This window comes from Chiroxiphia lanceolata, chromosome 25 (assembly GCF_009829145.1).
Source record: "Chiroxiphia lanceolata isolate bChiLan1 chromosome 25, bChiLan1.pri, whole genome shotgun sequence".
NCBI lineage: Eukaryota > Metazoa > Chordata > Aves > Passeriformes > Pipridae > Chiroxiphia > Chiroxiphia lanceolata.
The window spans coordinates 579,204-603,459 of NC_045661.1; the positions used below are offsets into that span (position 1 = coordinate 579,204).

Consider the following 24,256-nt stretch of genomic DNA (forward strand, 5'->3'; position numbering starts at 1 on the left):
GCGAGCCCTGGAGTTCAGGGAAGGGCTGCTGGGGGCCCTGGAGATGCTGCACCCTGCAGCCCCCGGACAGACGTGAACACGGAGCTGGGAATCGACTGGGGGTGTACCCCAGCCCTGCCCCCAGGACAGGGGAGGCAGCCACTGGCTCAGTTCCTCCTGCTTTGTGCCTGCCAGGGTGATATCGATCCTGGCGGACAGATCCATGTCCATTTGCTGACGGCATCGAGCTCTCCTGGAGGGTTTGATCAGCTTTGTCCGTGCTCTGAGCAGAAGCCCCGGCCCCTGGCACAAAGACCTTTGCCAAGTCTGCACAGCCACCCTTGGGGTCACCCCACGCAGGGGCTGTGCCCCCGGAATCCCTGGGGTATCTCCCATCCCTCCCTGCAGCCTCCCAGAGCCCCCTGAGCCTCCACATCGTGGCCTTTCCCCGTGTGCCAGGGGAAGTTCAGCCTGAGCCGGGTTTCCAAATGTTAATTGGGTTTTGATGTTCTCAATGGTGACACGAGCACTGTGATGGTATTTTGGGTTCTTGCTGATGGCTGGGAGAGGGGTGTGAGAAGGGGAGACGTGGAGTTCATGAGGCTTGGAGAAAACAAGAGAAACACTGCCAGCAAGAGCATCCCCAATCCCTGGGACTCAGGTCCCCAAGACTTTGGGGATGAGGATTTTTCATCAGAGCCAGGGCAGCTCAGCTGATAATTCAGCCCAAATTCTCCATAATTTATCCCAGAGACCTTCCCCCAGGGATTCTTTGGGATCTGGGCAGAGCAGAGCAGGGTGGTCTGGTGTCCTCGTGGCCAGGTGCTGCGAGACCCCGGGCTGTGAGTGGAACACCCTTGTCTCTCCTTGAAGGCAAGCACGTGTTTTAGAAATCCCCGGGAGCTGAGGGCTTCACCCGACTCACAGCAGGGAGCTTGACCTCAGGGTGCTTCTGAGAGCTACTTTTGGCCAAGGGATTTGAGCTTGGCTTATCCCGAGGTGTCTGGAGTCCCCTCAGCCCTGGCTTGGGGCAGGCAGGGGTTCCTCTCCTCCCAGGGGCTTGGTGTTTGTGTTCCCTCCCCGCTGGCCACTGTGCAGAGGTCCTTTAGCTTCCGTTCCTGGCATCGGTGCTGGCTGAGGGCTGCACACACATGGGGCTGGATGGGGCTGTAACCCCTGGGCTGCACACACATGGGGCTGGATGGGGCTGGCCCCCCCAGCTGCCCTCCCCTGCCCCAGAGCAGAATAACAACAAGCACCACGGGTTCTTGGTGTAAACAAAATCCCTGTGACAGCCTGGTCGCTCTGCAGGAGATGTGCTCTGGGCATCATCCCGTGAGCACCTGAATCCATGGGAATGTTGCATTTATTTTGATGGCAGGAGGGTGGCTGGGCAGCTTTTTAGATGTATCTCGCTGGAGAGCCCAAAGCTCCTTCACAGGCCCAGACAGGGTGTTGTGCTGGAGTTGGGCAATCTCGAGTGCTTTTGGAAAACTGGCTCCTCTCCGGACTCCTAACCAGGATCTGGGCAAAAAGGAGCCCTTTGCAGGGGCACCCTGCCTGCCTGGGCCCTGGCTGACCCCTCTATTACAAACAAGCAACACAAATCACCCCTTAGGGAAGATGGGGCTGGAATTGTGTGTTGGAAGGTCCGTGCTTTGATCTTTGGTGCTGGAAGGGGCAGGTGGAGCGGCAGAAAGGCCTCCCCGCAGCCAGACCCCACTTTGTGTGCAGGGAAGGGTCCCGCAGGGGCCGAGAGCTCTCAGCCCTGAGTGCCGGCAGGTGAGCGCCGGGTGTGCCCTAATTGCTCCGGTGACCGAGCAATCAGCACCGTGTCGTGACCGTGATGGATCGCAGCAGTTAACGTGTCAATGGTCATTACCGGGGGGTTGTGTTTTCTCTGGATTAATGAATCGACACAGCACGACAGGCTCCTCAGAGCCGCGGGGGCTTGGGAGGGGATTCGATGGAGAGAGAAGGCGATGCAGGAGCCGAGCTCCGCGGGCATGTGTGCGGGCCGGGAGGTTGGCATCGTTTTATGGGAGGGCGAAGAGAAGGGCATCGGCTTGGGGGGACAAACATTCTCCCGCATCGCTGCCTAGGGCAGCTGCTCCCACCTGCGAAGGGAATTTGGGGCTCGGCTGTCAGTGCAGGGAGCCGGAGACCCTCAGCAGCCTGGCGAGGGAACCCTTCCTCCGGGAGCCGGGGGACCACCGGGGCGGGGGTCCCCGCGCTGCGCTAGTGCTTTAAGAGGCTGGCAAAGCCGGCGGCGGGCTTCCCAGCTCCTCTTCATGCAAAACTTCCCCGGCCTCGGCTCTCCTCCTCCTCTTCCCCCTCCTCCTCCCCCTTCTCCACCTTCTCCTCCTCCTCCTCCTCGCCGCGGCTGCGGTGCGCGGAGCGCGGCGGGTCCCGCCCGGCTGCGGCTCGCTCGGCTCCCGGGCCGGGCCGGGGCTGGGGGGGCCGGGGCCACCCCCGCCACACGCTGCAGGGCCCCCCCGGGCTGCCCGCGCCCCCCGGGCCGGGGGCGGATCGCGGCACCGGGCACCGGGCGGAGACGGGGCCGGCGGCGCCGCCAACTTGGCGCTGCCCGCGGGTAAGTGCGGGCGGCGCGGGGGGAGCATCCCCGGGGCGCTCGGTGCCCCCGGACTTTCGCCAGGGGCTGGAGTGCCCCCCGCTCCCCCTCCCCGCAGCCTCGCCGCCCCCCCCCTCTGCCACGCTCCGGCAAATTTTCCACCTTTTCCTTCTTATTTTTGGTTTTGGGGGGGCTGCGACAGCGGGGGCTGTAGCCCGGAATCCCCAGCCCTCCCCCGGCTCTCCCCTTTCCCGCTCATCGCATTATTTATTCATCGTTGGGGGTTGAGGAGCGCTGCCCCCCCCCGCCCCGCTGCCCCCGCCTCGAGGGGCACGGGGGGCACCTCCTGCCCCGTTCCCCAACCTGCCGCCTCTGTCCCCTGAGGTGCCCACCGCCCGGCGGGGGCTCCGGGAGGGGAGCTGGGGGGCTCGTCTGGACGGCGGGGGCTGGAAGGGCTTGAGGCAGGAGGCAGCGGGCGCGGGGGTGGCCGTGACCAGGGCCGAGCCGCCGGCGGGGGCTGCCCTCGCCTCGCCGCAGCGGGCAGCGCCCGCAGAGCCGCCGCAGGGCAGGGCAGGGGCGGCAGCGGAGCGAGGAAGGGGCTGAAGGCGCTGCCCCTTCCAGATTGGAGGGGCTGTGAGGGGTAAGACCCGAGCCCGCGGAGGCACCCCCGGGCCGGGCAGAGCCCCGCTCCAGCAGGGGCTCGTTTCCTCTCCCGAGTGCTCTCCCGCTCCTTGGCGCTTTCCGGGCGAGCGGATCTGAGGCGTCGGGAGCCGCTGGGGAAGTTGGCAGCCGTGGGAAAAAACCGGAGAACTCTCCCACCGCCTGCCCGCCACCCTCCTCCTCCTCCTCCTCCTCCCCCTGGTGTGATGAGCTTGCCGTGCTCTGCCAGCCGGGTGATTTTCCGGGGGCTGCTCCCGCGCTGGGGGATGCCCGCTGCCTTCGGCGGCGGCTGCGACGGAGAGGCTGCGGGTGAGTCACTGCCTTTGCCATCGCCATCGCGCTGCAGGTGACCTGTGGCTCGGGGCTCGCCGGGGGTGGCACGAGGCAGGGCTGCGGTGACCGGGGGAACTCACCGGCACCGGCCGCGTGCCCCGGGCAGGGCCTGGGGAGGGAGGGAGGGAGGGATGAAGGGAAGGAGCGGAGCTGATCTGTTGAATGCAGCGAGGAGCTCGGGAGAACGCCACGAGAACTGCCAAAAGAAAAAGCTCATTTCCTTCTTTCCCTTCGCTCCCTGCAAGCAGCACTTATCTGCATCAGGGCAGCGGATGGGGGGTGCAGGGGACGTGCTGGGCAAGGCTGTGGTGGGGGAGAGCTGGGGCAAGACCTTCTTCCCTGTGACCTACTGCCTCCGTGCTGGGAGCCACAGTCCGATGGGATGTGCAGAGATCCCAGCTGATTTTGGCCAGCCTGGCCGAGCTGGAGGGGTAGTGCTGGGGGCTGCAGGGAGGGTGGTCCCTTTCTGTGAGATTAGAGGGACCCCATGGGCAGCACTGGCTGTGGCTGCCCCAGGCTGGGGGTACAGGCAAAGCCCTTTTGGGGAGGGCATCAGGCACTGGGCTGGGGGTGCTGAGCTGCATCCCACAGCAGCGCCGAGAGGATCCTCCCATGGGAACCGAAGCTTGGGTGCAGCCGTGGCCCGGCCCCGCGTCCCGGGGGCAGCATCGCCCTGCAGGGGAGCCCGATGGCTCCCCAAAAGAGAGCGTCACGTGCTTCAACTTTGGCATCAGGCAGGAGGAGGATGGATTTGTCAGCTCAGCCACCCCCTTCCAGCTCTTCCCAGAAAGGCAACGGCTTGAAGAAGTGGCAGGTCCTAATTATAACATCGCGAACCCGCGCCCGCCGCCCTCCCCGGCTCCGCGCCCGCCGCGGGCACCGGCTCTTCCTCCCGGCTCCTCATGGAGGGCTTTGCTCTGCAGTTCCCCGGATGGCCCCGCTCAAAGCCTGGCTCAGGACGGGGGTCTCTGCTGCAGCTGGGGGGGTGCGGGCAGGGGCTGGCACTGCCAGGCCGTGGTCTTGGGGTGCGGGTGCGTGATGGGGAGCGGGAACGCCGTGCGGTGACACGGGCACTGCCGGGCACCGGCAGTCAGGCCGCGCTCCCGCTCCAAGCCAGCGCCATCCCAAACTGCAGACGATGATAAAAAATTAATTGCGGGATTTTGCTGCACGTGGCAGGAGTGGGGATGAGCAGCATCTTCCCTCCCTCCAGCCTCTCCTGCTGGAGCTCTCTGCTGCCGGGGAGACCCTGTGCCGGCCCTGCAAGGTGAGCTGTGTTACCTCCGCTTGCTCCGTGTCCCGCTCGCCTTCCCCCGCCGCGCCATCCCATCCTTCAGAGTGAGGGATTAGCCCTGACCTGCTTGGCAGCGGGAGGGAGGCGGAAGGAGAGGGTTTACGGCAGCTAAGGATATATATGGTGTGATAAATATTCCCTGGGTCTCATCCGCGCCCCATGGGACCACTTTTGTTTGGACTTCAGCATCCTTCAGGAGATGCTCCAGGGCAGTGAGGTGGGTGGTCATACCCAGCTTTCCCCCCCATGGGGCTCTGAGCTGGGCACTGACAGGACCTGGTTGCAGAGAGGACGAGTTGGCACCTCGGCAATGGGCTTGGGCTCGTGCGAGTGTCGTGGTGTCTGTTCGTGCATCGATCGAGAGGTTGCTGGGGCAGGGACTGCGTTTTGGAGCTCCTTGGGTGGGTTTGGGTGGTACAACCTGGAGTCTCTGCTCACCACTGCCTGCTGAGCCGTGGCCTTGCTTCTCCGAGCGAACGCTGGGGTGCTGGACCTGAATACTTAAGGTTCTGCCTGTTGAGAGAGAACTTACCTGCCATCCCTCCCTCCCTCTGTGTCTCAATTCCACTGTACTTCATGGAGCTTTTGCAATTAAAAAGAGCAGGAGCCAAACTAAGTTCCCTGTAACCGCTTGCAAGCAGGAAGAGTGAGTGTGTGCTAATTGGGATATTGTGCTGCCTGCTGGCTGGCCCTGCTTGCTGGGGAAGTGCAGGTGGGGAGAGAAATGGCCTGATTTTTGAAAAAGATGCTGTTGAGCTGGTGGAAGCCAGCGTGGCTTAAGCTGGCACAGCCCTCCCAGTGCTGGGGCCGGGCTGGGGTCTCTGTGGTGTTGTGCTGGTGGCACTGGGCTCCTCGGCAGCTGGGGATGGGGATGTGCAGGGAGTGCTGGGTGCAGCCTCTTGGCTGCTCATTCCTGCATCTCCTGGGCCGTGTCACTGGCGCAGCCTCTGCCTGGTTTAACAACCCCAGAATGTCCTGGCTCTGAACTGGGAGGTGACGGGTCCTGCTGCAGGCAGAGCTCTGCGGTCCTTGGGTGCGGGGTCTGTGTCCCACTGCAGCCCAGCTGGAGCAGCACTTGCAGGGACGTGCAGGAGGGGCTGTGGGAAGGAGCAGCAGAGCTGATGCCTGGGATGGCTGGTACTTCCTTTGGGCACTGGATGTAATTTTGCAGCAGGAACTCTCCATGGTGTGAGGGAATTTTTAATGTGTTTGATTTCACAGAACCACAGAATGGTTTGGGTTGGAAAGGACCTTAAAATTCATCCAGTTCCAGCCCCCATGGGCAGGGACATTTTCCACTAGACCAGGTTGCCCCAACGGGGGCTCCCTTGCCCAGCTGAGTCCTCACCTGCCCTTTCCAGGGACTGGCGATGCCGGTGGCCCAGTGGCTTGGCCACCACTAGAGGGGGACAGGATGCCACCGTGCTGACCGGCCCCATGTCCCGGGGTGCCAGGACCCGCAGGGCTCTGCCCATGCCCCCTATCTCTGCCTGACCCAGGGTGGCAACATCCCCAGCACCCGGCACCTGCCTCTCTGCCCTGGTGCTCCTCAGCCCACCCCGGCTTGGGCGAGTGATGATGCAGCCCCGGGGGCTGGAGACCTTCTCAGTTTGGTCTGAGAAGTCCTTGCACTGCGTTCCAGACCCAGATCAGGCTGTGGTGTGGCTGGGATGAGGGCGATGGGAAGGCTCCTTCCTCACCGATGTGTGGTGGAAGCAGCACTGCTCCTTCCTTTGGGGCTGGGGGAAGCACCACACCGGGCCATTCCCACCCCTTATTCCCGCCCTTGGGGTGCCCCTGTGGAGCTGTGCAGGTGGGGCAGGAGGGCAGCTCTGGCCCCTCGCTGCCCGGAGCACATGGGTAAGGCTGTTCCCTGCTCCACCAGCACCTGCTGTAGGCAGGTGTCTTCTTCCAGATGTGCATCTTCCTCCAGATGTGCAGCACCAGCCTCCTGGTGGAGGGCCTGCTTTGGGGAGGCTCAGGCATGATGGGAGCGAGATCTGGGCTGTGCAGGAGCAGTGGCTCGTGCGTGGCTGTGGGGATGGGGGAGGCAGGTGGAGAGGACAGGGGTGCTCATCTGCCCCCCCTTCCCAGGCCGTTTTCAGCCCGGGCTCATGGGGTGATTCACACTCCATCTCCCCTAATGATTCCGCGAGGGATCTGAACCAGCTCCCTCCTCCCCTCCCCATTATTGGCGCTTTCTTCTTGCCTGCCGTGATATTTTTACCTTCAGTTCGTTCAGATTATGTGATCAAAGGAGCCACAAAGGGGAGAGAACAGAGAGGAAAAAGCCTGAAAGAAGAAAGGGAGAAGCAGTGGGCTCTGGGGGCACTGCCAGCTCCGTGGGAGCTGCCATGGGCTATGAGGGTTTTCCTGGGAATGGGTTTGTGTTGTGACCAACCCAGCTTTGATGGGCAGAAACGTCGCAGCTCCAGGGATGAGGGTGGGAGCAGTGATGGCTCTCGGCTGGTGCTGGGCTGCTGGGGGGGACAGGACTGTGCTGTCTGAGCATCCCTTGGTCACCCCATCATCTGCCTCCTTGGCACGGGCAAAGCATGACCCGCTTCCAGGCCGTGCCAGGAGCCACGTTCCCCTGCTCCGTGCCCGCTGGAGATGCATGGGGTGGTTCTTGCAGAGGGGACAGGACTGTGCAGAGGGCTGATCCCTGTCCCTGATCCCCACCCGAGCACGGGCCGTGCTCCCAGGGGCTCTCCCAGCAGGCTGGGGCGGGCGATGTGCTGCAGCATTCCCAACTTCCTGCCTTTGGAAGCACCGGGTAATTCTGGTTCCTTAAAAGCCCTGGCTGTCAGAATCGCTTTGGAGATGGGCCTTCAAGTGGCTGCGGCGGGCAGGGACGTGCATAATTTATGGAGGTGAGTGGAAGCCAGGGTCCTCCCGGCCGGGGGAGCCTCCCCCGCGATGGAACGGGCTCGGCACCGGCTCGGGTGGGCAGCACCCCCGGGGCCGTGGGCTTGGGTGCCAGGCTCTGTGCTTGAGCTGAGGTTAATTTAAGCTGTTTCCTCGCTCTCACTGTTGCAGCCTGTCCTGCCTGGGGAACGCATTTGCCTGCTCGGCTCCGCGCTGCTCTTGCTGCCTGCATTCATCATGCGCTGCCCTCGGCATCCATCAGTGGCTGCTGGGAGGCAGCAGGGACGGGCTCGAGGGAGAGCCTGCCCGGGGGGAAACTGGGGCAGGGGCTGTGCTGCCCGGGCAGGGCAGCAAATATGCTGTCGATATTTGCTGCTGGAAGCTGTCGATAAGGGAAGTTTGCAAGGAAGCAGCTGCTGGTTCAGGAATCAGTGGCCTGAAGGCAGAGCAGCAGGAGCACAGTGCTTTGGGTAGTGACTGGGATCCGTAATGCTGGATTTTATCAGTGCCTAGCTCTTGCTGAGGACACAGACCAGCACTGAGCCCGCTCAGTCTGTGGCGCTCAAGACTTGTGGGCTCACGACAGGTGACTGAAAAACCCGTTGGGAAAGAGGAGGGATGCTCTGGGATACGCAGGGACCAGGGCTGGGGGTGTATGTGGGATTTGCCCAGTGCTGTCCTGGGACCTGTCCCACCCTCGCAGCTCCCTAAAGAGGTGATGGGGGTGAGTTCCAGGGCCTGCCTCCAGCCCTGAGCTGGCCACTGACCTTGTCCTGCTCTGTGGGACAGAGCGTGTGTGCCCTGACCAGCCCCTCTGCCTGGATGCAGTTTGGGCTGAGCAAAAGCCGCTGGCGTGAATCAGAAATCCAGTGAATCCCAAACCTATTTTTTGCAATAACCTCCAGTGCTAATTTCTGCTGGACTCCCTGACAAAAGCTCGGAATAGCCGATGTCCTCTTCATGGTCCTGCTTAATTTTCTCTCTCGCCCGTCCCCCTCCCTCTCAAGGTCTCCAGAGGAAGGACCCGAAGCTTCGCGTGGGCTCGTGTCTCTGCTGCTGTGTCTCCACCCTGGTGTAGCCATGCAGAGCCCGGCACCCTCCAGCAGCCCGGCCGCCCACCGCTGCCCCGGGGCCGGCGGCACCGGCGGGAGCCGCTGACGGTGCCGGAGCGGGATCCCCCCGGAGCGATGGCACCCGCCCGCGCCAGCCCGGCCCCCTGAGCGCCGCCGCCTTCCCGGCCCGAGCTCTGCCCCAGCACGGCCTTGGCGATGAGCGGGGGTCACTTCTGCATGGAGCGTCTCTCCTTCTGCCTCCTCCTGAGTGCCTGGAGCTGGGGGTGGGCGCCCGGGGGTGCCGCCAAGCCCAAGGGCCAGGGCTACCCGCACATGAACTCCATCCGCATCGACGGGGACATCACGCTCGGGGGGCTCTTCCCCGTGCACGGCCGGGGCGCCGAGGGCAAGGCCTGCGGGGAGCTCAAGAAGGAAAAGGGCATCCACCGCCTGGAGGCCATGCTTTTCGCCCTGGACCGCATCAACAACGACCCCGACCTGCTCCCCAACATCACCCTGGGCGCGCGCATCCTGGACACCTGCTCGCGGGACACGCACGCCCTGGAGCAGTCGCTGACCTTCGTGCAAGCCCTCATCGAGAAGGACAGCACCGAGGTGCGCTGCGTCAGCGGGGGCCCCCCCATCATCACCAAACCCGAGCGGGTGGTCGGCGTCATCGGCGCCTCGGGCAGCTCCGTCTCCATCATGGTGGCCAACATCCTGCGGCTCTTCAAGGTAGGGCTCGGCCGGGGTGGAAGGAACCCCTCGGCACAACCACGGCGGGTGCTTTGGCAGCGTTTCTCCAGGCGTGCCTCTTCCTCCACAGCTGGGGGAAGGTGGGAGCTGGTGTCGTTAAAATGCTTCTCCTGCCTCCCCCGGGTCCCCAGGGATCCCTTCCTCCATCCCCCTCCGCTGACGGCACTTGGAGCAGGAGGATTTTTATTTCTTCTCCCCCGGCTTCGTGGTGAGGGGGGATGCTGGTGGGGGAGGTGGGCTGAGGATGGGTTATGACACCAGTTATGGGGGTGCTCGATAAGGGGTGTGAGTTATACCCCAAAGTGTAAGGTCCCACCTGAGCCAGAGGGCTGGGCAGCTGAGGACAGGATGGCTGAGGAGTGCAGGGACAGCTGGGATTGCTCTGCTCCAGCCCATGGGACACCAGCCAGGTTGGGGGCGCTTGTTCTGCGCCACCAACCCCAGAGGTGCTCAGGCTGTGATGGGATGAGGGCAGCTCTCCCTCCTGTCAGCTGCAGGAATGCCGAGGTGATAATTCCTCTCCCTCTTGCTGTGTATTTATTTATCTGCAGCCACGTCCGTGGGCTGGAGAGTGTGAACAAGGGCCCCTCTGCAGGAATGAGGGAAGAACGTAAATATTCTGTACCCCCAGCAGTGGTGGGAGCCCCATCCCAGCTTGGCCTCCCCTAGCACCCTGTAACCCCTCTGTTCTGCAGGATTGGTGCTGTTTCCCTTTCCCTCTTCCCCCTCCTCTTCCTCTGCCAGCCCAGCTGAGAGCCGGGTGCCCTCCTGGGAGGGCTGGGAGCTGTTAGTGAAGACAGAAAATCCAGATCGCTGATGGAGTTTGATTTTTCTGGGTCCCTTTTTTTTAAAACGTGTTAATGTTCCAGGCAACGAGTGAGAGGGCTATTCAATAATTAAAATAATATAAATTAGTGGGAGTGGGAGGAACTTAAAAGCTATTTGCTGAGACAAGAAAGATTGAATGCTTGCTCTGGAGAGGAGGAGGCAGGCAGGCAGTGGGGAAGGAGGCAGGAGAGTGACAGTCAGAGGTACCTACAGTCTTTCTAGGTTCTTGCTTTTTTTTTTTTTTTTTTTTTTCTTGTCCTTCTCTGGTTTTGATCCTTGTGTGACCTGTGCAGGAAGGATGTCCCCGAGCTCAGGTGCAATCCTGCCCCGGCTGTGCAGCCAGGCACTGGTGCTGCTGGTGGTACATCTTGAGCCCCAGCAGCTTTAATCCAGAGCTGATCCCATCCCAACAGGACAGGGAGGGAACTCAAATGGGGGGAAGGGCAGGTAAAGAGAGGATGGAGACCTCAAAACCCCCTAGGAGGGGAGGACAAGGTCAAGCTCAGCCCTAGACAGCAGCAAATCCTGGTGTGGGGCTGAGGAGGTGCACAGAGCTGCTGCACTCCCAGTGGTCCCCAGCACAGGGATGTCACTCCCATGGGATGGGGGTCTCGTCTGACCCCACTGTCTGGGCACAGCCTTGTTCATGCAGCAGGCAGGGGCTGGGGAGTTCTGGGGTCTCTTCCTCCTGCCAGGACCTGAGTGCTGCTGCCGCTCTTTGTTATTCAAACACTGGTTTAATGGCTGGGACATGCTGAAAATGAAAATAAGGCGACTTCCATCTCGCGCCGCCGCTGACCTTTAAGCGCGGGTGACTCCGCTCGGGGGTTCAGCGAAGCTCTGCTGTCTGTGCCCATTCTCTGGGGAATGGCACTTGCTGGAGCTCTGCTCCTGCTTGGCCCCATGTTGCTGTGCCACTTGTGTCCCCCTTGGCGCTCCCTCAGCACAGGGACACTGGTGTGAAGTCCTGGGAGGTGGAACAGGGGGACCCACTTGAAATGTCCCCTCCCTGTGGGCAGCGGGGGCAGCTGTGCTGGTGTTTAAAGTGCCCTCTGAGTGCTCTGGTTTCTGAATTGCTGAAGTGCTTCTCGGGGATGGCTGCAGCAAATCTTGGGGGGGGTGTAGCATATTTGGGAGGGCTGTACCATATCCAGTGAGCAGTGATGGCACAGAATCAAAGAGAAGGTCCAACAGGATGAGGAGAAAATACAAGTCCTGCCGAGTCCTGGCTGGGAGGGGGCACAGCAGCCCCCCTAGTTTTCCCTGGGAGTCTGGAGCAGCCTGTTCTGTCCCGTGACCAAACACAGCAGGGGTGGCTGTTCCTGTCTCTGGATGATGCTGTCCTTGCCGTGGTCTCTTCCCACATCCCTCACTCCCTCCTGTGCACCTCTCCCTGTTCCACCCCTGCTCCCCGCTGTGCAGCCCCCAGCCCTCCCTGCCAGGCTGGTCCTGCCCCTCCCTGACAGGGCTTTTCTCGCTCCTGTGCTACATAAATAAATAACGGGTCCTTCGTTAGCTGCCGCTGCCTAATTAAAGCTGTACATCAGTGGAACAACTTGCAGATGCGGCATCCTCTGTCCAAGCTGGTTTCATCACTCCTCGTCGCTCTGCCTGCAGAAAATCCTTTCCCCAAATCCGTGCTCTCGGCTCTGTGCGATAGCATCTCTCTGGCGTCACTGCCAGAGCACTCCGGCACGTTCCAGCTCCTTCCCACCCCTCACTGCTGGTTTTCCAGCCCCAGCTCTACCCACTGTCTCCTGAACCACCACAGCGGGGATGGTGCGAAAGAAACCAGATCCACGTCCTGCGAGTGTGATCCCCAAAAACCTGTGTCAGGGTCTGGGGGGTGTTTTTCATCCCCATCCAGAAAGAGCTGTGACAGGATGGAGCCCAAGTGCTCAGCCAGGTTGAAGAGCATCCTTGGCCAGAGGGTGGACTTGACACGTGCCAGGGCACTTTGAGACGCTTGTTTTCTCCGTGTCAGTGAGTGCAGCCGCTCTCCTTAGCGCAGGAGTGTTGTACAACATGAATAATTCACCTGGGGACGGTGCTGCCTGTGGTGTGTGCAGCACGGCCACGGGCACTCGGCACCTGCAGGCACATGAGGTTGTGCTGCCTGGGGCTGGGGGTGCAGAGCAGGATCAGCCCCTGGTGCTGAGCCCCCTGGCTCGTGTCGGGGTGCCCCGAGGCTCTGGGGGCAGGAGCGATGCTGCGTTTGGCACACGCTTCCCCACTCGGTGGGTGAATAACCTTCACCAGCTGGGAAGGTGGCAGCCGGCTGGGGGACACTCTGATTAATCACCCCCTCCTGCCACTTCAGTTCCTTGCTCTTCGCTGGGTTTATTTAAAGAAATTGCAGCTGCCTGGCTCCCCTGGGCTGCCCCGGCCCCACAGCCCTGAGCTGTTCCCTGGGCACGGCTCGGTGAGGAGGAGTGGGAGGCCGAAGGGACAATGTCGAAGGGCAGCATCCTCCTGCACCTGCTGTGCTTCCCAGGGCTGTATTTTTGCCTTATTGCTCCCCGAGGAGATGCTGAGGGCTGGCCCCTGGCTCGGCACTGGGCCAAGGGGAAGGGGCAGCAGGACAGAGCTGCAGCTCCTCTGCTCCGATGCCCGACCAGCCCCGCTCAGCCCCTCGCTGCTCCAGCCCCTGCGGTGCTTTACGCTCTCCCTAATTAAAAGCTGCCATCCAAATGGCTCGATGATGGAAATTCTAATTAAATCAATTCCATCTTGTCAGTGAACCAGAGGTTTGCATAAGATATGCGTGAAATTAATAATTATGGGTAGGGAATTAGCTGTTCCCGACCGTTTCTGGGATGGGGGGGCTGGTGCAGGAGCCCCTGCTCGTGGGGTGCTCCTGACAAGTGTGCCCAGCTCTGGCTCTGCAATGGCCCTGTTGGTTTGGGGTAGTTCCCTCCTGGCTGCTCAGGCTGGTGTTCTGATTGATGGTTTGAGCCTTAGCTGGGATGTGCTGAAATTGCTGCCTTTGATTGTCCCCAGTCTGGGGGATTCTGTCCCACACCAGTGGAGAAAACGCCGCAGCAGCTCCTGAGCCGTGTTAATGATGGGTGACAGTGACGGGCACAAAATCCAGCTTTTCCAGCGCATTGGAAGCCAATCAGTCCATTGATCCAGGAAGCTGGGGGACATCCTGAACCCTGGCTCCCACCTGCTCTCTTATCCCAAGGGACATTTCTCCAGGCTGGGGGTGCTTCTGGATGATGCCGATTCTGGTTTGTGGTTCAAAAAAAGAGGAGAAAGGAGGTTTTATCCTCTGCCCTGGGATTACTCCCCACTCTGACTCACAATGAATTCTTGGGGTGCAGGAGAGCTTTCCTGCCCCCTCCTCAACCTGGTGTTTGTTCTAGGCTGGAGATGGTCCCCAGGCAAGGGAATATCAGTGGCCAAATATGCAGCTGAGATATATTTCCAGCTCCCCCTTCCCGCCACATCCTTCTTTCTAAGAACCTTGAATTCCCTGCCTGCATTTTGCTTTTATGGACCTAAAAGGACTTTTGTCTTTTATCTGTGAAAATAGCTGGTGCCAGGAGTTGGGCTATCAAAAAGGCAGAGGGGGAAAAGGCAGAAGAAATCTATGAAATGGTCATTTGGGAACTGGTGTTTTATTTTCACTTTCATCCAATGCAGAGGAACGAGAGAAAAAAAGCTCTTTCCTTTTGTTTATTAAAATACAGCTTCCAGTTTGTAGCCTGTGGATCAACAGGTATTTTCTGGGCTTTGTTTTCCAGCTGAGGTTGGAGCAGGGTGGGCAGGCCCGAGGTTAATCCCAGACCACCTGAGCTTGGACGGGGTGGTGCTGGTATGGGGAATAGCTGGGAAGCCTCTATCACCAGTGCCCTGTGCAGAAGGCAGGGGTCTGGTTAAACCAAAACACTTCTCAGGGGAAAAATCATTGGGAAAGGATCCTCTGGAAGGGCAGGGTTGCATCCCTGCCTCCAAATCACCCTTGACGTGGGCACTGCTGCTTCCTGTCCCGGTGGTGTGGGCACTCTGCAGGCACTGCCTCCACCCTGAGCCCGTGTGGGTCCTGCGGGCACGGCAGGAGGAGGGAGGGAGGAGCGGGCTGGGAGCAGCCCCCCCTGCCCGCGGGATGAGTGATTGCCAGGCGGGCGCCTCACCTGCTGAGCAGAATTTTAATCGAGTCTCAGGCACCGGCTCCAGTCACAGATCCCCAACGAGCAGATCAGAGCCCCTCGGAACGGAGCACAGAGCAGATTGTCACAGGGAGTAATCCTATTTGTGCCTTGATAAAGATTCCTTCCTCTCCCTCTCCCACTCCTTCTCCATCTTTCCTTTTTTCATCTCCTATTTCTCAGGCAGGTAGAAGGGTGGCTGCTCCTTTCCGGGGGCCTTTTAGCATTCAGGTGGAGTCATGGGTTTATAACACCGGAATTGCATTTAACAGAGAGAGAGGCAGGAGTGGGAGAGGGAAATAACAGAGAAACAAAGGAGAAACTGGGAGATGCAGGAGTGGAGGAGGATGGGGTGGGTTCTGGGGCCAGGAGACTCAAGAGGATCTGTGGGGTTACCCTGATGCCCATCTCTTTATCCTCAGGATGCTGTGCCACAGCTGGGCTCCCAGAAAGCTGGCTGGATTTTATAACACAAACTAGGGTTCCCACAGACCCCAAACCTCCCCCTGGCCCCTGCAAGCCCACCCAGGTGTCTCTGCTTACTGGGGAGGGGCACTGGGTGAGGCAGCCTGAGCTGATTTGGGCATCCTGGTGCCTGCTCAGCCCAGAGGATGGCTGGGATCTCTCACAGTCCCCTGTGGTTCTGGGAGCTGCAATTACTGAATTGTTCCTAAAGTGGACCAGAGGGAACAGGAGAGGAGGAGAGTCCTGGAAGAGCTGGGGATCATGCTCTGCACCCTGAGGCACGGTGTGGTTTGGGGTCAGTGATGCCCTGGGCTGTTCCTCCTCTGTTTTCTCTGTCCTGCAGTAAAGCAGCACCTGCAGGAAGGTGAGAGGGTGGTGGGTGGCCAGAGCCTTCCCTAGATGCACCAGCTCCAGGCAGCCCTGCTGCCCTGTGGCTCCAGTCCCTGCCATTATTTAAAACCTTGCCCAGGTTTGGAGCAGGGCTCTGCCAGCCCTTGCTGCACCTGGGGCAGGTGCCTGCTTGGGAGTGGGATGGGGAGACAGTGGATGGGGCTGTCTGGATACTTGGGATGTCTTTGGGAGGGAGCTTCAGGCTGGTGGTGAGAACCTGGGCTTGATAATTTAATAAGCCTTTTCCATCTTGAAGATAAATGAGGATGTGTGGTGTGTTTTGGAGATGGAAAGTGCTGTGTAAGTGTTAAACATCGCCTGATCCTGCGCTGTTAATCATCCCAGTGCACTGCGAGAGGTGCGGCGGATCTGGTTAATTTAAAGGGCTTATTTATGGCTTGGGTGGGCAGGACCCGGCAGGGGGGTTGGATCTGTCCTTCCTGGGGGAGGGAAGCCAAAGGGAGTCCTTGGCAGTGCTGGCCAGGGCAGAATTTGGGTTTTCTCTTTGGCCTTTTCCACGCCAGGCACATCTGATGCTCAGGGAGCCCCTCTGGGGTCCTGCTGGGTGTCCCTGAGCTGCGGGTGGTCCCCAAGCCCACCTGGTGGCACGTGCTCCTCCTGACCCACGGTCTTCCTCCACTCCCACCTCCCTCTCCCTCAGATCAGGGCTTTGGGAGCAAGGCCCAGGGGAGGGCATCGCTGCGGGGTGGAGATCACTTGCTCCCCCTGACGCTTTGCCTTTCCCTCCATCCCAGATCCCCCAGATCAGCTACGCCTCCACCGCGCCCGACCTGAGCGACAACAGCCGCTACGACTTCTTCTCCCGCGTCGTCCCGTCGGACACGTACCAGGCCCAGGCCATGGTGGACATTGTCAAAGCCCTCAAGTGGAATTACGTCTCCACCTTGGCCTCCGAGGGCAGCTACGGGGAGAGCGGCGTGGAGGCCTTCATCCAGAAATCCAGGGAGGATGGTGAGTGGATTTCTCCTGGGACGGGAGGAGAAAAGGCAGTGGATGGGGAGGAGGGAACACGTGAGCTCCCTGTGCTGAGCTGGGATGTGTTTGGGGTGATGAATAGGGGTGGATGGTGCAGTTTGGGGCATGACCCCAGAGCAGTGCAGGTTTTGGGGCTGCTGTGCTGATTGCAAGGACAGTGAGGTGACCAGGAAGGATTCAAGCTTTCCAGCAAGGGTTGGGACCAGCAATACTGGGTTTCCCTCTGCAGGGTAGGCTGCTTTTGGGAAGCATCTCGAGATCCCATTCCCTGCTCCCCAGGAGACCTCAATTCCTCCAAGCTGATCCCTTCCCTCTGCATCTGAGCCACGGCGCTGGGCATCTTCCAGAACAAAAGGCTTTTACAAATATTCCCAGGTTTTAACAGAAAATAAAGTTGGCACTACCGTGCATGTTGCCCAATTTTAGTGGAATTATCCCTGAGGGCAGGTGCTTTAATTTGTCTGTGAGCTTTGGACAGGCAGAAAGTCCATGCTCAGCAAAACTCTTTGGGAGGATTTGTCTAGAGCCAGAAAGCGTTTTGCTGACGGGAGCTCTGGGATGCTTAGGGGGGATTAGCAGCCTCGGGAGCAGTGGGGGAGCTTGTGGGTACCTGAGCATCAACCCTGGGGCAGCTGGGATGGGTGAGGAGCCCTGGGAATTGCTGCTGCAGGCATTCTTACCCTGCGCTTGGAGCTGCCCCATGGAGGGCTGGCACAGCACTGGGGTCCCTCCTGGCTCTGGCAGCACCTCACCTGTGCAGCATCACAAGCACAGGGTGAGATGGGAGCTAAAGGGTGTTTTTTGAGGCAGTTAAAACCCTGCAGCGCTCAGGCTGCTGCCTATTACTGGCTTAAGTGTGTCTGAATGGCACATTAGGTTCTGGCAAAGTCGGTGGGACACCAGCCTATCTGGAGCCAGTCAAACTGTGTTATGGCCTTATAAATGGATAAAGGGAATAAAAACTTCCAGGTGACGAGCTCCTAATCAAAGCCCTATAAATAGGAACAGCGTTAATTCTGTCTCGCGCGTGCCCTGGCACTGGAACCAGCAACACTTTTAGTATGCAGAGAAACCCATCTGGGGATCCAACCTGGGAGCTGCTCTTCAGGATTTTCACTTGAAAAGCAGAATATTTTCATGGGGCTGTGGTTTTCCAAGAAGGAGCGCGTGGGGATGCTCCGGAGCAGCTGCTGCAGGGGGGGTGTGGATCTGGGGTGCAGAGGTGCTGCTGGGGGTGTGTGGATCTGGGGTGCAGAGGTGCTGCAGGGGGTGTGGATCTGGGTGCAGAGGTGCTGCCGGGGGGGTGTGGATCTGGGGTGCAGAGGTGCTACCAGGGGTGTGTGGATCTGGGTGCAGAGGTGCTACCAGGGGTGTGTGGATCTGGGGTGCAGAGGTGCTGCAGGGGGTGTGGATCTGGGGTGCAGAGGTGCTGCTGAGGATGTTTGGTGCCCGGCAGATTTGGGGGAGTGGCTGCAGGATGCTCTGCTGCCCCATCCATGGGTGCAGCCCCCGGGGGTCTGGGTGCAGACACCACGTGGCCAGGAGCACAGGAACGATTCAAACCCATGCTCCTCCTCCCTCAAGCACCAGTTAAGGAGCAGTGGTTGTGTCTTGTGGTCCTGCTGCAGCACAAGCAGTTCTCCTTCGAGATACCTGTGGTTGCCACAAACTCCTCTAACCAGATGTTAACGATCTGACAGCGTAATTGCAGAGTAAACGAGTGTACATGGAGCTGAAACAGCCGCGTGTTAATCCAGGGCTGAGAGAGTCCTGTAATTTGTGTATCCACATAACCCAACGATTATGTGCATTAGTGATAATTTAGTTATCAAAAAGCATAATTCCCCAGTGACTGCAGTGTAACAGTGGTGTGAGGGCAGCCCAGTGGTGACGCTGCATTCCTGATGAGCTGCAGGAACACAGATATTTGTAAGAGCTGTCGTGTGCCAGCCTGAGCACAGGGCCCTGGATGGGCCCTGACCTGCTCTCTGGAGCATCTCCCATGGGGGTGAGTGCCATGGGTTGGCCTCAGATCCTCAGTGAATAATGGCAAGGCTGGACTGAGAACATGTTTTTTTCTTTTTTTTTTTTTCCTTTATTTTTTTTTTATTTGAATCCTCCCCAGCCCTGCCCTCTGTGGTGGTGGCTGCCAGGCTGGAGGAAGAGCCAGGCTGTGCCCACTTCACCTGTCTGTCTTCCCCTGTGCAAAGGGCTCTGCTGACACCAAACACCTTTACACCAGCGTGGATCCACTGGGAAGGATCCATCCCCTCAGTTATAGCCGGGTTGGATATGTTTGGCTCTCAGTTGCATTTCTCCAGCAGCCTAAAGGGTCCTGTGATTTACTGCTGCTCCAGGGGCCTCAGCCTGTCAGAGAGATGGAAAGGGCTGTCAGCTGAGGGAGGATCTGACCTGTGCCAGGGGCTCTCCAGCTGTTGGTCAAGCAGTGGAGATTATCTGTGCAGGGGTGTTTATGCTGGGGGAACAGCCAGTCCCAGCCCAGCCCCTGGCCCAGCCCCAGCAGAGACCACGCTGGCTCTGCCCAGGGCGTTCTGCACCAGCCCAGCTCAGGGTGAGCATCTCCCCACTCTCATCCCCACAGCGCTCGGCTTCATTTCTCATGCCAAGCCTGAGCTTCAGAGTCGGGTTTTATTTCCATCAGGCAATAATGCTCATTGCTGTCGTTAGCAGCTCGCACTCAAGCTGTTTGCTTTCTGATGCATTATCAACTTGACCTTCAGTTTCAATTTTTAGCAAAGCCTCACGTTGAAGCTTCACATCGCAGAGCAAAGCGTTTCTGCTCGAGGCTCAAACCGACCTCCGACGACGACGGGGGGGGGGGAAGAAACTCACCCTGCAGATGGGTTATTCTTGCAGCTGGGGCTGGCCCTGGGCTACCACAACACACTGACCCGGCTGGCTGTTATATCTTTATTTATATATCTGTATATCTCTATGCATATTGCACTTACTCTGGCGATGATGCTGTTGGCCCCTGGTGATTGCTGGTGGCTGCACTGGTGGCTGGAGAGTCCTTACTCACTAGAGTGCTGGTTTTTTGGGTGCCAGAATTGCAGAGATGTTAAGACTGCAAAGGATGAGTATTCTTCAGCCATTTCTGAGTGTTTTAAGTGCTCCCCCAAAGCATCCTGCTCCCAAAAAACATCCTGCATAGGCAGTGGGTGTCAGCTGGATTTGCCTTGGGCACCAAGGTGCACAGCAGGGCCAGCATCGAGGTGTCCCTGGTGTCCCCACCTTCAGCCCTTCTGTCCAGCACCTCCCCGTGCCCCTGACCCCTGGCATCATTTGGGTGGTTGGACAGACACATCTGCAGCCCTTTGGCTCTGGGTGGTTGATGTCTCTGCTGTTACTGAGCTCTCAGAGCTGAGGAGTTGGATTGATGTTTATGTAACAGAGCTGGTGAGCACAGCGTGTTGTGCTGTGTGTTGGAATGTGCAGTGCTGGGTTTGTGAAGAGGAGAATATTTCCAGCCCAATACAGGACTCCTTAGTCATGTGTCTGGATCAATTTTACTGTCGTTTCCCCCTCTATTGTTTTATCCTTCAGTGAGTTTCCTATATTTTTAGTTAAGAGCCTGATGTATGTTTGTGATGCATTTGCTCATCCCCATGTGACATCCCTGGCTGTCTCTTTCTGGTTTTAGCTGGGTTCATTACTTTTGGTTGATGCACCAGGATGTCGCCCCCAAAAAGCCACTCCCAGGTCTTAAGGCAGGAGGTTTGACCACAGCATATCGGTCTCACCACGCGTGGGAGCTTTGCCTCCATGAAGGCACAGATCCGTGTTCCTAATGACCTCTCCTTTAATGAGTTGGTTCCTGGAGGCTTTGAAGTGACAAGAATAATGAATCCTGGGGCAGGGGAACAGCCCATTGCTCCCAATTAAGACTCTAGGCTTGGGAATCTCTTGTGAAGGGCTGGGGTTAGGACGGGAGCCCGGGGTGGGCACGGGAGCCATGCGAGCGCTGCTCACAGAAGGCCACTGCTGCTGGGCTGTGCAGAGCCCAGTCCCTCCTCAGGGTGCCCAGGACTGCTCGGGGTGCACATCCTGGTGAGGGGAACATGCACATTGCTGTTCTCAGCTCAGCTGGGCCATGTCCCCCTTACCCAGGTTCCTGCTCACCCTGCACTCGGCAGCCGCCGGCTCTGCGGGAACCCGGCAGAACCCCCTGAGTGCTGGTGCAGTCAGTGCCAGCAAAAGCTAATTAGCCACCTGCAATCAGGAGGGGAACCCGGAGTGGCTGCACTCCCACTGAGCCATAATGGTGGAGATTAAACCCTGCCCCGTGTTTGACAACAGGCACTACCCCAGCGGCATGAGGAGAGTCCCCGGGGCCCTGGTGAGATCCCCCCGGGCTGGGGACGATGCTGCTGGCAGGGACAGGGCCATATGCCTGAGGATGGTGCAGGCAGCCTTTGAAGGGGAAGTTTGGAGATGGCTCAGGTTGGGTTTGAGGCTGTTTCTTGCTGCAGGTGCCCTCTGTGCTGCGCTGCCATCCGTCAGGGACAACGGGCACGGGATCTCAACTGAGCATCCTCCAACCCAGAACCTGCCTCCAAACTGCCTCCAGCAGCTGGTTGTGGGTTGTTACCCCCTTCCTGGAGGCTTTCTCCTCTCCTCCTGCTCCTCTTGGCCTTTTCCCAAAACTGGGGGCGGAAAGGGGCCCCCATCCCTGACCTCCTGCCTTCTCCTGGAGTCACATCACACCTTCTCACGAGTCAGGGAGCAGTGCTGTGCCATCCTGCTGGAAGAGGGAGAGCGGTCGCCTCCTCCCCATCGCCTCCACCTCCTCACTTTGATTTCTTGCTTTAGAGGAGTGTTTTGACTAAATGGATTTTTGTGCGAAGACAGTGGGAGCATCGCTTGGCAAATCCCTTTCCACTGCGGTGCCAGGGGCTGTGAATAATGCAGGTGCTGAGAGACAGGGCTCCCCAAAACACACAGCTCTGCCTACCCCAGCCACTGCCTGCCGACCCCTTGGACCTCTTTCTTTTCATTATTAACTTTTCATTAATTAAGAACATAAAAACATTAAATGGTGTTGTCAGCATCTGCTGCGGGAGCGAGGGGCTCTCAGGCCCTGCAGGCTCTTACCTGGAGGAGCTGCTTTCCTTGTTAGCTTGATTTAGTGGAGAAGCTGAGTAACATGGTCATATCTGAATTGCCATCGATTTAGTCTCTTTTCTTGTTTATTTATGGGCTCATCTCCTCTGTCCCCCACTCGTTGCTGTCTCGGGGAAGTCCTGAGGCTGGCTTTGCTCTGGCCGTGCTGGGAAGGGCCCAGTGGGCAGCTGCCACATGCCTTGAGCCCCTGTCCCTGCGTGGCACACTCACGAGTGCCCACGTGTGCAGTGGCACGTGTCACAGCGGGGTTGGTGTCACGGTGTGGCCCTTCCTGCACTCCCTGTGCCCAGGGCTGAGCACACGCAACACGGGAGCCCCAGGGTGGTGGTGCCAGGGGCACTCAGGGCTGTGCCCGTGCCAGGGGGTATCAGGGCTGTGCCCGTGCCAGGGGGCACTCAGGGCTGTGCCCGTGCCAGGGGGTATCAGGGCTGTGCCCATACCAGGGGGCACTCAGGGCTGTGCCCGTGCCAGGGGGCATCAGGGCTGTGCCCGTGCCAGGGGGCACTCAGGGCTGTGCCCGTGCCAGCCCCGTGCTGCCACGTGTGTGCCACGCTCCTTCCTGGCTGTGCACAGGCTTCTGGAAGGTTCTCCTGTCTGCAAACTGCTGCTTTTGTTGGATTTTCTCCATTTATTGCCGTGGAAACTGTAATTAAGCTGCAGGGTGGCCCCTGGCAGCGTGCCCTGACCCCTGGCCTGGCCCGGGGCTGGGCAGTGACCGGGTGAGTGTCCCTGAGTGTCCCAGGGACGTTCCCATCCTGCCAGCACTGCCTGATGCTGCCGGTCTCGCCTGGCTGATCTGTCTGTCCGGGTGTCTGTTTATCCAACTCCCTCCTCTCCATCCATCTGGCTCCCCATATGGGAAACAAACAGCAAATTGGCCCAATTTCTTACCATAGGGGAAAAAAACCCGCAAAACCCCCCTGAAAAGTGCCGGCCAGCAGGTTCAGGCTGGGGATGCTGTGCCCCCATCCCCACAGCCCCCCTTGCTGCTGCTCAGCACCCAGCAGATCCCCCTTCTCTCCTTTTCTGTCTGCAAGGGGCCAAATTTTCAGTTTTCCTGCAGCCCCATGTAGGGAGCAAACCCTCCCAGAGCCTGTCCCCATCCAGTTCTGCCCTGCTCCTCTCCAGGGCCGTGCACTGGGAATCTCTCCCTGCCCTGAGTGCTAATTATGCCGACCTTTGCTTAATCTGGGATCTGTTAGTGGCAGGAGGCATCAGCCGTGTCATTTACTATGCAAATTAAGACCATCAATTACATCCAGAAGGTCCCACAATGTTTAATTTTCACTCTCATCTCTCTCTTTATTGGCATCTGCAGAAATGCAGGAGCAGGAGGGCTCTGGCTTTCCGGAGCTGGGAGCCCAGCAGCCATGTGTGTGGGCTCTTCCAATTGCCAACTTCCCCTTATCTCTTTTAATTTTAATTACCTGCTTTTGCAATGGCCCCTTGAAAAGCTGGGCTGAAGCTCAGCCGGTGCTGCAGGGATGGGGATAAAACCCTCTGCAGGGTCTGGCTGCTGTCTCGGGGTGAGGGGCTCATCTGCTCTTCCCACGGGCTGGTTTTGCCAGAGTTTGACCGTTCCATGTGCGGAACCCTTTGCAGATCCTGGGCTGGGGAGGGGCTGGTGCTCGGAGCTGGGGCCCTGGGAAGAGGGGCTTTCCCGGGGGGACGGGAACTCCGGGGGTGTCTCAGTGCGGGGCTCTCTCTGTGCAGGCGGGGTCTGCGTGGCCCAGTCCGTCAAGATCCCGAGGGAGCCCAAGCCGGGAGAGTTTGACAAGATCATCCGGCGCCTCCTGGAGACCTCCCACGCCCGGGCCGTCATCATCTTTGCCAACGAGGACGATATCAGGTGTGGAGGGGCTGGCCTGGCTGGGAGGGGGGTCTGGGGCAGGGGGGGACTGACGGGACGTGTCTGCAGTGGGGAGAGGATTCACCGTGGAGCGTGGCAGGGACACGGTCACGGCAGGGACCCACCAGAGCTGACCTCAGAGTGGCCACCTGGCCCGTCATTGCCATCCAACCACAGCCACACAGAGCTGAACGGAGGGAAAATCCACTTTCCGTTGGTTTTGGAAGCCGTGGCTGCCATGGCCCGCTGCTTCCCAGCTGGACAGGGCAGGACCCAGGCACTGTTTCTGCTTTGCTGTGCAGCCCCAGCCCCAGCAGGGCAGAGGAACAGGTCTGGGGGACCTTTGAGGGACCCCCCCACTCTGCTGCCCAGCAGGGCTGGGGACGTGGCCACGCTCGGGGGTGATGAGCTGCTCTGCGGGTGAAGAGGCGTCTGTGGCTCTGTTGTTTATGGAGCAGAATGATTCACATGGAGCTACCCCTGATTTCCTAAGTGTCTAATTTATTAATCAGCAAACATTATGTAAATGTGGGTAAACTGTGAGTTTAAATCAGTTTACATCAGATGTGCAAACGCTCTCAGTTTCCTTTTTCCTTCCTTAATAGCAATGTCTGTGGAGCTGACATCAGGTGGGGGTGAGGGGGAAAGGGGGCTTACCTTGGTGGGTAAATGGCAGGTCCCGTTACCAAGAGCCTGGAAATAGTTACCCATCCAAATGGGACTGCAGACCCGGGCAGTGGGGTTCCAAACCACCTGGCTTTAGCCTGGGCATGGGGTCCTCCATAATCCTGACCCTCTTGCCAGCTTGAGCTGTGGAGCCTGGAAGATGGGGATCAGGGCCATGCTGCTGGACAGGAGGGACTGGGAAGGTAGTTGCTGGAATTCCTGCCTGGCTCAGACAGGGTATAAATCAGT

At 59.3% G+C, this 24,256-nt stretch overlaps 1 protein-coding gene across 3 annotated transcripts in view; it reads left to right on the forward strand.

Moving 5' to 3' along the window:
• Positions 1 to 2,416: 2,416 nt before the first annotated feature.
• Positions 2,417 to 24,256, forward strand: part of GRM4 (glutamate metabotropic receptor 4) — a 35,991-nt gene continuing 14,151 nt past the window's right edge. The window contains exons 1-4 of one of the 3 annotated variants that reach the window (XM_032710871.1): positions 2,417 to 2,572; positions 8,714 to 9,493; positions 16,107 to 16,323; positions 23,206 to 23,341. In XM_032710871.1, coding sequence (XP_032566762.1) covers positions 8,975 to 9,493; positions 16,107 to 16,323; positions 23,206 to 23,341 — 872 coding nt within the window. In that variant the 5' untranslated portion in view covers positions 2,417 to 2,572; positions 8,714 to 8,974. Of the gene's footprint in view, positions 2,573 to 3,201; positions 3,521 to 7,814; positions 8,293 to 8,713; positions 9,494 to 16,106; positions 16,324 to 23,205; positions 23,342 to 24,256 lie in introns of those variants that run through there. The other 2 variants (XM_032710873.1, XM_032710872.1) reach the window with 2 other exon arrangements.